The sequence below is a fragment of the Vulpes lagopus genome, chromosome 1, assembly GCF_018345385.1.
Source record: "Vulpes lagopus strain Blue_001 chromosome 1, ASM1834538v1, whole genome shotgun sequence".
Lineage (NCBI taxonomy): Eukaryota > Metazoa > Chordata > Mammalia > Carnivora > Canidae > Vulpes > Vulpes lagopus.
The window spans coordinates 91417113-91429439 of record NC_054824.1 but is presented as its reverse complement, the minus strand read 5'-3'; the positions used below and the strand labels follow the sequence as shown (position 1 = coordinate 91429439).

The 12327-nt window shown below is 42.4% G+C and overlaps 1 protein-coding gene across 8 annotated transcripts in view; it reads left to right on the top strand.

Annotated features, from left to right (window-relative positions):
- Nucleotides 1–10040, top strand: part of BBX (BBX high mobility group box domain containing) — a 271785-nt gene extending 261745 nt beyond the window's left edge. For all 8 annotated transcript variants that reach the window (XM_041743902.1, XM_041743893.1, XM_041743843.1 and 5 more), the window contains one exon: nucleotides 4132–10040. In XM_041743902.1, coding sequence (XP_041599836.1) covers nucleotides 4132–4219 — 88 coding nt within the window. In that variant the 3' untranslated portion in view covers nucleotides 4220–10040. The remainder of the gene's footprint in view (nucleotides 1–4131) is intronic.
- Nucleotides 10041–12327: the final 2287 nt, after the last annotated feature.

Below are 12327 nucleotides of genomic sequence, written 5' to 3'. Positions count from 1 at the left end.
GGGAAAGTATAGGGAAATTTAGTCAGCCACCTGTTGCATTTTGAATCTATTATTCTGTGGCTAAACTGCATTTCCATAAAAAGCCTGGGAGAACAGAAGCAATAGCTAATCATTAAGTGTGAGCTTGGAGGTCAGGCCTCAGACCTGGGTTTGAGTCCTACATCCATCATCTCCAAACTGCAAGGTCTTGAGCAAAATCGATCATTCACCTCTCTCCCCTCCAGTTTTCCTTCTATAAAATGGGGGTGAGTGGCACTCACTTCATAGAGGTGTTCTGTGGAATGAGCTAATGTCCCAGCGTTGGCACATGGTAAACCCCGCCTCGAGGAAGCCGTTGGTGGTAGTGGTGATGCTATGAAGAAAACGGTGGTCAGGAAAGAGCATCTTGTCATATGACTTATGGAGGGCCTGGATGTTTCTTAGTCTGTTTGCTAAAAAAAAAAAAAAAAGTCATTTCTTTCTCTCGGCCTAGGTTTTCTCATCTCCCAGTGAACATAATGATATCCCCAAAGAATCACAGAGTTGGAAAGATCACATGAGATCATAAGTCTGAAAGCCTTTTGAACTCAGTAAAGCCTCAGAAAAAGTATATTAAAGTCCTAAGTGTATAATTGGGTATTCCGCTATTTAATGGGTCCTTTGGGAAGACAGAAAAGCCATTTGTAAATTCACGTATTTCAGACTTTTATTCAAGGTGGATTACTCACAGATGAGCTACTTTCCCAGACTTTCAGTCTTCAGTACGAGAGTTTTAGATCTAGCACAACTTCCATACCCCTGCCCTTTGGGCTCCACTCTCCTTCTCCACATCCATGTTTAGGAGGCCCTGATGATGTAAGCTTTGTTTGCTTCTTGCTCTTTACCTGTCACATTACAGCTCTAGAACTTCCTCACAAATAGCCTCTAGATAGTTCCAAGAAGTCAGATTCCTTTTCATGTGTATACTGCAGGTGCCTACTAGCAAGTGAATGCTGACAGACACTGTTAAACTCCGCTCAAGTCTCCGAAGGAAAGAACACACAGTTCTCCACTCATGGGGTTTTACGGTCAGAGCACAGAGGACAGACTCATATGCATGCGAGAAGATGAACTATATGCCTGCGTGTTACTAAGTGCCCCATAAATTTTTGAAATAAGAGGCAATGTAAGAAGTCAGAGGGGGTCATAATTCAGGGCTCAGGAAGGTCTGTCACACAGTCCCCCTTGCTGCGGCCAGCATTCCCCTCTAAATACGCCTGTGGTCACACCCTGGCTCTGTTAAGTAACCCTCCGTGACTTCAGGCTTGCAACAGCAGGAAGCCTGAGCAAATCTTTCTACTCTCCTCTCCACCACCCCATCCTCACCACCCTGCAGTTGCATGGAATCGCTTGCTGCCACCTAGATGAGCCAGGTTCTTGCCTTTGTACATCTCCCTCTCGGGCAAACTGCTGCCCCGCCCCTCCTTCCATATCTAGTCCTGCTTTCATCTCTCGGCCCTCCTCCTAAAGTCCCTGCACACCGTCTGTGCATACTCTCCAAGACCAACTGCCGCACTGGGTTGTAATTATTCATCAACACATCTGTCTCTTTCCAGTGTATTTTGAAAGCAGAGCCCTGGTTTTAATCCTCATGTCCCCAGCTTCCTTAGCTCTGGCGGTTACACCAGTGGATGAGCAAACAAAGGAATGAGTAGATGAGTAAATGAGGTATTCTCGAAGTATGACCACCTAAGTTCACTAGCAGGCATAGAGAAAATCGTGTGAAGAAAGATTTTTTTTTTTGAAACCGCCCATGAGAAAGAACAGTATTACATACTAGAATCTATCAATCACACAGATAGCCTGTGTTCTTAATACCTAGAAAAACAGATGCCCCTCTGAAGAATCTTAGTTGTAATTTTAGTCCTTACCTGTTAAAGCAGAGCTACCAAGACTCCATCTACCTACAGACTTAATGTAATTTTAGCTGGGTTGCACATCCAGTCATTACTGCTTAGGCATCACCTAGAGGGTGATCAGCAGAGTTGGGGGCAGAAATTTTTTTTTCTTTTTTTTTTTTAAGATTTTATTTATTTATTCATGAGAGACACACACAGAGAGAGAGAGGCAGAGACACAGGCAGAGAGAGAAGCAGGCTCCATGCCGGGAGCCCAATGCGGGACGCGATCTCAGGTCCCCAGGATCACACCCTGGGCTGAAGACGGCGCCAAACCGCGGAGCCACCCGGGCTGCCCTGGGGGCAGAAATGTATTACCTGCATTCTTGTCGTGAGAAATCTTAACCTTAGGTTCAGAAATCCAACATAGAAAGGCCGTTTTGCAAAATGCAGGAAATAGGAAGTTGGAACAAACCTTCGTTGAGAGCCTATCTATTTACTAGGAATTTCAGAAGGGGAAAGCTCATTAAATTTAGTCCTAAAAATCAGCCCTGCCAGGTGGGTCTTTTTGATCCCTTTTTAATGATGTTGCAGACGATTAATTTGCCAAGAATGCACAGCAAACCGAGTTAAGATTTGAACTAGGGTCCTTGAACTCCAGCGTCTGCCTTTTCTCCAGCCCACTGCTTAAGCAGGCATCTGTCACGTCCTAGGAAGTCATGAAGAACCTCGCCGCTGCTTCCACCGGGACCTGTAGCCATCAGTTAGCTGTAGCCACATCGGGCTCCCACCTCCTTTGCTGTTTTTCTTGGACTCAGCTGGCTTTCACCCCAGTTTCTCTCTGCCCCTGTTGGTCTTTTATGCATACTGTAGTCTTCATCTTTCACTTTTCTTTTTTCTTCTTATGTTTCCTTTTTCAATACTTATTAAAATTCTTTTAGCTTTTGTAATATTGTTACATATTCAATCTTAAAGGTAGAAAAAAAAATCACATTTTAATTTCATCTTTCTTGAACAAAGAGTTGAACATATTGAACAGTTGGTGCTTACAGCATCCCCACATGAATGAACAGATTAATCCAGAGGTTTGATTATAACACATGTTTTGTTTTTCTAAAATCCTAATATCTCAGGCTAAGTGATTATTGGATTCTGAAATCCCCAAATGTTGTAATGTATCTACACTGTTTGTGTGTGTGCCTCAAGAGATCTTTCTTGCGTATAATTATGAAGAAGATATTTCAGTTTTTAAATAGCTCCTTTTGTCCTCCGTAATCTGAAGAAAGATACTGTGTTGAAAAGGTCAAGCCCCCGGAAGCCTGGCTGCCGCATCCCAGATTTCCAGCCAGTCCTGTGCAGACCAGGACAGCGAGTGCACGGTGCCTGGTCTTTGGTGGGCCTGTTGGGAAAAGTCCAGGAAGTGCCCCATCCTGTCTTTTTTAGAAGGAGAAGCTCTGTAGAAATTACCAAGAATTTGAAGGGTTTCCTCGTAACTGTGAAGTCAGTTTGTTCCTACTCATTCAACAAAAGCCGAATTTAAAATCAGTTTGGTGTAGTTCCAATCCAAATGATGGGTATTTCTATGAATTTTCTAGTCGTGTCTGGGGTTCTCTCTCCACGTGTGTTGATTTGGCCCAAGTCACGGGTTTTCTCACACCCCGAAGTCCCTGCTTGCCTTTTCCCCCCGTGCACTTGCTCATCGTGTGCCCATGGGACTTTGCTGTCATCTCTTCCCTCACTTGTGTTAGAGTCACAAACACAAACTCTAGTCTCAGGGGCCATCGCTTTAATTGGCCTTCAGTTTTAAATTGAGTTTATTATCATATACCTTGGGAAATGAGCCTGGAGGTCACCAATGAGTATAGGAGAGTTTTCCTCTTGGGCAGCTCAGGGAAGGGAATGAGTCATATTTAAATATCAGTGGATCAAGAGGAAGACTGTTGTCTTAGAATCATGGCCCCCAATTGAAAGTTTCCCACTTCTTAGGGAGTCGCCCCAAATCTGGTGGTGCTTCAGGTTTCACCTCTGCAAAATGGAGGTGCTTGTTTTGGGGCGTCCTATGCCTTGAGTCTTGTGAGGGGAAACCGAGATAAGAAATGTTCAAAAAAGAAGGAGCTCTAAGAAGAGAAAGGGTTTCGGTGAAAGAGCCTAAGTAACAAGTCAGCATTAGTGATTAATGATACTAGAAAGCTTTTATTGGTTGCTCATCGCCCTCTCCTATTTCTGGTAACATACTCTAAGTGGGTGACTTCTCTTCCTCCCTTCTTGTTTTGCAGAGGTCAGAGGTCAACTCCGCTCACCCATGACGGACAGCCAAAAGAAATGCCACAGGCTCCTGTACTTATATCCTGCGCTGACCAGTGAAGCGCCCTTTAATTGTAAAACATTGTGCTTTACCTACTACCCTAGCCTTGTCTTTACCGAGGGATGCTAGTGAGTCCAGATGGTGGAAAATATAGACTGCAAACAAGTGCTTGTTGCCCTACACGGCCCAGATTCACTTGAAGCAGAAGTTAGCATCCTGGGCCAGTTTGTTCTTTTGGAACCCAGAGTCTTGGAGGGTGATGCTATCTGTCTGATAATGAGCAGAAACAGAATGAACCTGGAGCTTTGCTTTCTATTGAAGGCTTTTGACGGTAATAGGTGGTAACTTGGTAAAAGGCTGCCTTTACTGTAGCTCATCCAGCATCTCTTTTACCAACCAGAGAGTGTGAAACTAGTTTCGTATATTACCTAGTTATTCTTTCAAAACAAAAACAAAAACAAAAAAAAACAAAAACAAAAACTGACGCACTGCACTAGTTATTATTAGATATTCTTAGTCTTTTTTGTACATGGAGATTTAAGTTCTAAGATGGTTTATATAATAGGTTATACCTACATTTATATTGTAGAATAATATTAAAAGGCCTGTTCCAGAGACTCCCAAGCAGCACGGGCAGGCAGATGTACCATTGTTAGCGGTGTATGCTCGGCCTCGTGGTCCATATATTCTGCACTTTTATATTTGCCACCAGAGTGGTAGTTTGCTGGCAAAGACAGAGAGAGAGAGAAAATTAGAATTCTTACAAGCTGAATTTTTTTCTTCGCCTCGAGTGACCAAGAATTTGCTTGGGGCTAATTGTGGCAAATATTTTCCCAGACAGGGGAAGAGTCCTGCAGATTACAGATTACTGATGTTTTCATGCCTTGAGGATTCTTTTATTTTTACACAGGGGTCTCAGTGACCAATGGATCGTTCATACAAACAAAAAAAAAAAAAAGAAAAATATTATTCAGAAGTGACCTTAGTATTACTTCACTATTCTGAACACATTGAAGACACTCACTTCATGTGGACTTTGAGCTACAGACCTTTTCCATCCTTCCCAGACAGACTGGACGGGTAGCAACTGCTATGCACAGCCTGATTGGCACTGCAGGTTTTGAGAGCCATTTTTGAGTTTGTGTTGTTAAGGAGGTATTGAATAAATGCTGAGGGAGGTATGCTTGACCAGGGGTGGGAGTCTTAGTCATAGAGCCACCTGCAAGTTTGTTTCCTTTTTGTGTTTTGTTGCTTTTGAACATAAAACCAACCATACAGATGCCAGTGCCAAGTGGATTACCTGGCTTATTAGAACATTCGACATATTGACTTAACCACCTGACATTCACAGTGTCTTGTTTCCTAGCAACACATGCAAAGTGATAAATCAAAATTAGTCGGAGGCTACCGATTTTACAGGGTATTTGTTCCATAGCACAAAGTGTATCCCCACTCTTGCATCGCAGCACAAACTACCAAATTTTAATTATTGGATTCCAGCAATAATTTTTATTGGTTTTCAAACTGGCGGAATTTTGATAGCGTTAGTTCGAGTTTGAAGCTTTTGAATTAGATCTCTAAATGGTGACAGTTTACAAGGTTTTATCTAGCTTTCTTATTTATACTTGACTCAATTGTAATGATGATTTTTTTTTTCTAATCGTAATTTGACCTAATAGCCATACAGAAAATGACTCTATTAGTACTGACTAGGTTTAGCTTTTCATAGTTGTAGATATTACTTCAGTTTCGGTGCTGGAAAATATGTACAACATACTAACAGAATTGAAAAAGAATATAGGGATTTGTTTGGTTTGTGTTTGGGTTTTTTTTTTCCTTCAAAGCAGGTGAAGAGGGCAGCAGAGCATTGGAATGGTGTCCTCAAAAATGCATAATCATTGTGAGCATGGAGGAAGGAAGAAGGAATTAGTAAGCTAGGTTAGTCAGGTTAGAGCTTAACCCCATTCACGTAGAAATAAATCAGGTGAGCAGCCCCAGATTTTAGCATAATATTTTTACTATGATGCTGTTTTATTAATATTTTCTAAATTTCAAAACACAAAGTGAATGTTTGAAAATTGCTGGGTCCCATTGTTGGTGGCTGTTGGAGTTTTTGGACCACTTGCTAGCAGTGATTTAAAAATTATAATTAGCTAAAAATCCAAAAAAATAAAAAAGAAAGAAACCAACAACAAAAATTGTTTGGTGCAGAACATGCACCTTGACAATGGTACTAACTTGTTATTCTATAGAACACGTTAGAATAGATCTATTTTTGCCAGAGCACCCTCCTTCAGTCCTCCAATTACATTTCACTAGATTTCCTTAAGAGATTGCTGTATATTCATGGGACCTTTTTTAAAAAGAAGCAAAACAAAAGATTACTTTTTTCTATGTGATTAATATCTTACTTGATCTGCTTTTCCTAAACCTCAGTGGCTTTTCCCTTAGGCAGGGGTGGGGTGGGAGGGCAATCTACTGGATATGACTGTTTTCAGATACTTTAAAAAAAAAAAACCTTTTTGTAGAAATGCTTAATTTTTAAGCGGTTAGGCACTGAGAGTAGCAGAAATCCTGCAAAGCTTTATAGTCCTTTAGACACTCGCCTTGTTGTTTCTCTGAGTGAAGTCTTGATTTCAATAATAGTGCTTTTCTCATGCCCTGAATCCGCTGGAGAAGGGTGTTGGTATTTTCAGGTAACAACGTTTGTTAGCACAAATATTTCAGACCAACATGTAGTACCCCCCTCCCATCTATCATTTTCACTTCATTTCTCTCATTCTTTTATATTTTGGAAAATCGTATTGCTATGGTGTGTACCTTAATCTGCCAGCAAACACCATCGACACTAACATTTGTCCCACAAGCATCCTCAAAAAGTTGTTGCACCTTATGTATATCTCAAGCAAACCAAAATATGATGCTCTTCTGCTTTGTTTTATTCTAAATTGTTGTATCATATCTTTCTGAAAAACCATTCTGAAACTAGTTGAAATTATCAATATTTATGCTTTTAACCTTAATTTCTGGATTCAAACCTGTATATAAATCTTTTGAAAAAAATTGTCCTAGCCCTTCTCTGTGATGCCGAAGTGGATGATTTAGTCTCAGATGGAGACGCAGTACTGTTCCAGTTTTCTTTAGCCTTTTATTTATTTAGTTATTCTGGGTATTTTCCTATGTAATTTTGAAGTGTGTAGAGTATATTATAGTAACTGAAGCTGCAGCTCTAAAAAGCTGAGTGAAAGAAAAAAATACTGTAAGACATCCTTCTTAAGTTTTTATCTGTTTCGATAACTGTAACAAGATCAGGAAAAGGAAAAATGTCCCACAGCCACACTGACGACACAGGTTCTTATCCCCGGATTAGGTTAGTTCCCAGATTTTAGATAAAAGTGTAATGCATCAAAGCCCTTTTATGAGGATAAATCATACTGTTGTAACTCTTGACAGTCTTTTTCCCCCACAAATACCAGAACTACGTTCATTTAATTCTATCAGATGAGCTTTCTACCAATGCCATCTCGAAGCCATGCTGAGATCATTCCCACATTATCACTCATTCTAGTTTCTGCCATTAAAACTGCTGGAGAAAAAAAAAAAAGTGGTGGAACACTCCGAAAGAAAAGGAGCATCTGAACTGGTCTGGTTATTTATATTCCAACCTGTTTATGCCCCGTCACTTTCTTACCAAGTCAGATGCTACTCCGCCTAAGTCCCAGAAAATTTTGTTTGCACTCTGCAGTCTTTGGCTCATCGTACGGAAAAGTTTGCACCTCTGTAAAATCTCAAGCAAATTACACATTGATACAGAACCAGGAGTAAGCTGGAAACGGAATGACCTGTTTGGTGGATACGGTTTGGGGGGAGGGAAGGGGCGGGGGGGTATCAGATAACTCTGTTCCCAGCCTGGCGTCTGGCATTAATGTGAAGCAGTGGGGACCACGCTGCCTGCCGAACTACTGTATGAAGCCCCCGCGTCTGGAGACCAGCAGCCGGGGCGGGAGGCCGGCGTCCACGCGGCACAGGAGGAGCGCCCCTCCGGGCCTCGCCGGGGACACGGAAGGAAGCTCTGCGGGGCCCAGAACCACCCTGTGTCACCGGGAGCCGGGGTGGCCCCGCGATGCTGTGGAGGAGCCTCCCCCGTGATTGCGCTGCTCCCCAGAGCCCCTCACATCAGGCCAATGGTAACGGGCTACCTCGGCTTTCCAAGTTCCACGTCAGTAAGTCCTGTCGCCCAGCTTCGCCCGTTCTGCCTCTGCCTTCAGTGCCATTGTCGCCCCCTGCAGTGTTCGGACTTCACACACCGCCTCCTCCAGAGAGAGCGACGTATTGCATTGCGGAGAATGGGCAGGAGAAGCAAATGTCTTACTGCGTCCGGCCTCCGAAGTATTCCGAGCGACCGTAGGTGGGAATGAAAATTTAGCTCTCCCCACATAGGACCTTGTTTTGCACCTTATAAAGAGTGTACTAATTGTTAATTAGATGTGGCTTTTATTTATACGAGCATTCCCAAAGAACTAGATTTGGAGTTTGTTTTTATTTGAGTTTTGGGATTTTTAAAAGTTATCTTATTTAGACTAACATCATACTTATAATATAAGAAACAGTTGTTCAGTGTATCTTACCAGCTCCGTCTGGTGAAGTATTCAGGGTTTGATGGACTGCTTTGCTTTAGTTTGGAAGTGATCGCTGAGTTTATTATACTCCATATTAAATCACCTTGTCCTTTTCACTGGGGACACTCTTTTCCTTACGCTTCAGATGAAAGAAGTGACAAAATAGTGAATAACAAGACACATAGATCGGACTCCCCTGATACACCTCCATCTGTTTGTGCTAGGCTCTCCTTAAAGAATAGAAGTCTACTTTTTGTCTTCGCACACAAAAAAAGGTAGTTTCCTCTGCTGGCCAAATTTTCTCTGTGGCGGTAGGATTTATGCTAATAAATTGGAAGAGGAAACCTTGTATTACGTTCCCTGGCCACGGTGTGCTTGTCGCCGTCGGTGGCCCAAACCGATCCTGCCCTCAGATCGATCTGTGCGCAGAACTAGTTATCGTGAAAATTCCTACTCCTTCCAAAGATCGCCCGCTAACTTGGGCCAGAACTGGTTACTGAGTAACAAGGACCTAATTCAACGCCTCCAAACCCTCCCACCCGCACCGCCAATCATACCTCACAGGCTCTAAGCTGAATCACAGAGGCACGTGTGTGTGTCGCGAACTAACACCGCTGCCCCTCTGCGGCCCCCCCGGGGCTGGCCCGTGTCCCCTGACACCTCACGTTAGTGCCTGGCCGTAAGAGCAGCAGAACCCGGGTGGGGGGGGGGGGTGACCTGGAGCTCAGCACATGCTCAGCAGCGTTCTTCTCACTTCATTAGCACTAAACAAGTCTCTTGCTCTCAGGAATTTGTCCAAAAAAGAATAAAAACCACCTGAGATTCCATGTACCAGATTATGAACTTTTCTCGTAGGTTTGAATTGCTTACTTCCATGTCCTAAATTAACCATAGCTTCATTTGACCGCCAGGTCTTAAGTCTGTTGACAGTTTCAGCATGACTGAATCGCTCATTTTTTATTTTTTATTTTTATTTTTTATTTTTTTTTTGCTTTCAGAAATTGGCTTGGTTCTCTTTAGAGTTGGTGTAAACATGCCATGTAATAAATGATTTCCACTTAATGGTACAACAGAATTATTGCTTTCTTAGATGTATGTGTAGTAAAAGTCAATATACACATTTATATAATTTCTTTCTTCAAAATCTTATACTTAATTTGATATTTCTAAAAATTGCACATGTAACTCATGTGTATAACATGCTAAAGTACTTTAACTGTGATCTTAAAACTGAATAAAAATATTTAATAAAAATTTGAAATATTTTAAAGAAATTATTCAAATATATTTCTTTCGCTCACACTCCTGGCCATACAGGAAGTGCCTTCAGTCGACCCCATGTACGAAAACCGGCAGGGAAGATACTTGAACAAAAAGGTATTTCAGCTGTTTCAGAATGTCACATGATGGTCTCCCCCAAACTGTCTGACAGTCGCCTCCTGGCAAAAGTGTGATCTGAACGTGCCGACTCCCCAAACTGTAATCAAACTGTGGCAGTGATATCACTGAAGCCTGTAACCTAAAATATAAATTCAGACCTCAGTGTTGCTGAATACAATGTCCTGAACCTTAGAACCTTGGATAGGTTTTGTTTTTTTTTTTTTTTAATCCTTCAGAAAAGCGCACACACATCTAAATAGAGTAGTCATATCCCGGGCTTTCCGTTCAGATTGGGCTTCGAAGTCTGGTTCCACCCATTTATCATTGGGTTTTTCAACCTCCCTGAACTCTACTTCACTTACTAGATGATGGTGGTGATAATACCTCCTCACACTTCTGCTAGGATGAAAAGGAAATACATATGAAAATGTTGGCATAGGGCCTGTCCGGGAAACGCTCATTAAGTGAGGCACTGTTGATTTTCTCATTTTTATTCCTACTCAAAGGTTGATATATTTAGGTATAGTCAAAAGAGACCCTAAGTATGGCTAGGTTCCTCTTTCGAATAAACCCGTAAGGGCCTGATGCATTAGGAGTAAGCTCTATCAGGAGATAGGATGGTGTAGAAAATTCAGAATATGTTAAATTCACATCCGGTAACTCCACGCTTACCTATGTAGCGCTGTAGAATTTTTCCATAAAATTAGCCTGCCTGATGAATTACATGGTCTAGTACTCCAGCACACTTTTTTTTTTTTTTCTAAGATTTTATTTATTCATGAGAGACCTAGGCAGAGGGAGAAGCAGGCTCCCCACAGGGAACCCGATGCGGGACTCGATCCCAGGACCCTGGGATCACACCCTGAGCCGAAGGCAGACGCTCAACCTCTGAGCCACCCAGGCGCCCCTCCAGCACACGTTTTTGAATTACTGAGAATAAAACGTGGAGATGGGAGCTCCACACCAAGGGATTTAAGTTCTATGGAACAAAAGATGACAGATTACACAGATGTGTGGTTTTATGGCTCTCCGTGTATTCGACAGTTACATCTGTCCTTTGGGTAGAACAGAAAGTCTCTTGCAAGGCAAAATGAAGTGGTTATCAACAAGTGAGCCAAAACAGATAGCGCTGCCTCCATTCCATACTGCAAGAACATAACATTGTTAATTGTAATTTTTCAGAAAACTTTCAACCTCTTGGAAGTATGGAAACTCTCAAATATGTGCAAAGGTAAGAGGCCAGCGTATTGGGCCCCCCCCAGACCCATCTCCCAGCTCCAACAAATAGCAACATTTTCTCGGTTCCAGTTTCATTTGTATCTCACCCATTTTCCTTCATCTCGTCTCCCAGTCCTAGCTCTGCATATCCCAGAAGTGTGACTTCGTGTATAAATACTTCGGATACAGCCTTTAAAAACAAATATTTTGGTATGCACAATTTTCTTTTTTTAATGTATCGCCTCTTCACAATTCCAAAAATACGTTTGTTTCCTGCCCGAAGCCAAAGGAGTCCGTGAGCCACAGGAAGAGTCGTGCTGGAGTGAGGATCATCTGCAGTTAGGCTACGCTGTCCACGTCGGATAGCTCTATTTTCCTTTCTCGATCCACAGTTTTCTAGAGATCATCAGAGAGACTCTTTTCTTGGCACGTCTTTATTTTTGGTCTTGCGCTCTACGATCTTTTCTTCCAGACTAAAAAGGTACAAGGGCTAAAACTTGTATAGTTTTATGTAAAACTTCCATGAACTTGTACGTCCTCTGCACTCTTCCCTCCAGTGACGTACGCCCTCCTCTCGCAGACTCGCAGGAGGGATACCTTGTTGTAGAGGAGCAGCAGAGGCCAAATTTTAGATGAGCTCTGGAAGGCAGGTGGCCAGATCTGAAATCCTAGGTCAACAGGCCAGAAATTAAAGCATAAAATGAAATCCCTCCTGGAAGAGAGAAAATGATCATTCCTACTTTAAGGCTCACCCCACTTGGAGGTCCCTCGCCCTAGGGAATTTCACAAAAGGTCATTTTGTCTCCAGGTTGAGTGTTGCAGAGTCAGAAAAGAAAAACGTGAGGATTGGAAGATTCTTGAGAAGGATGGAGGGTGAAAGGGGAAGAGGGCAAGTTCGTGGAAATAGGTCTTTCAAGTTCCATGTCTCAAAGTCAAAACGGTTTTAAGGC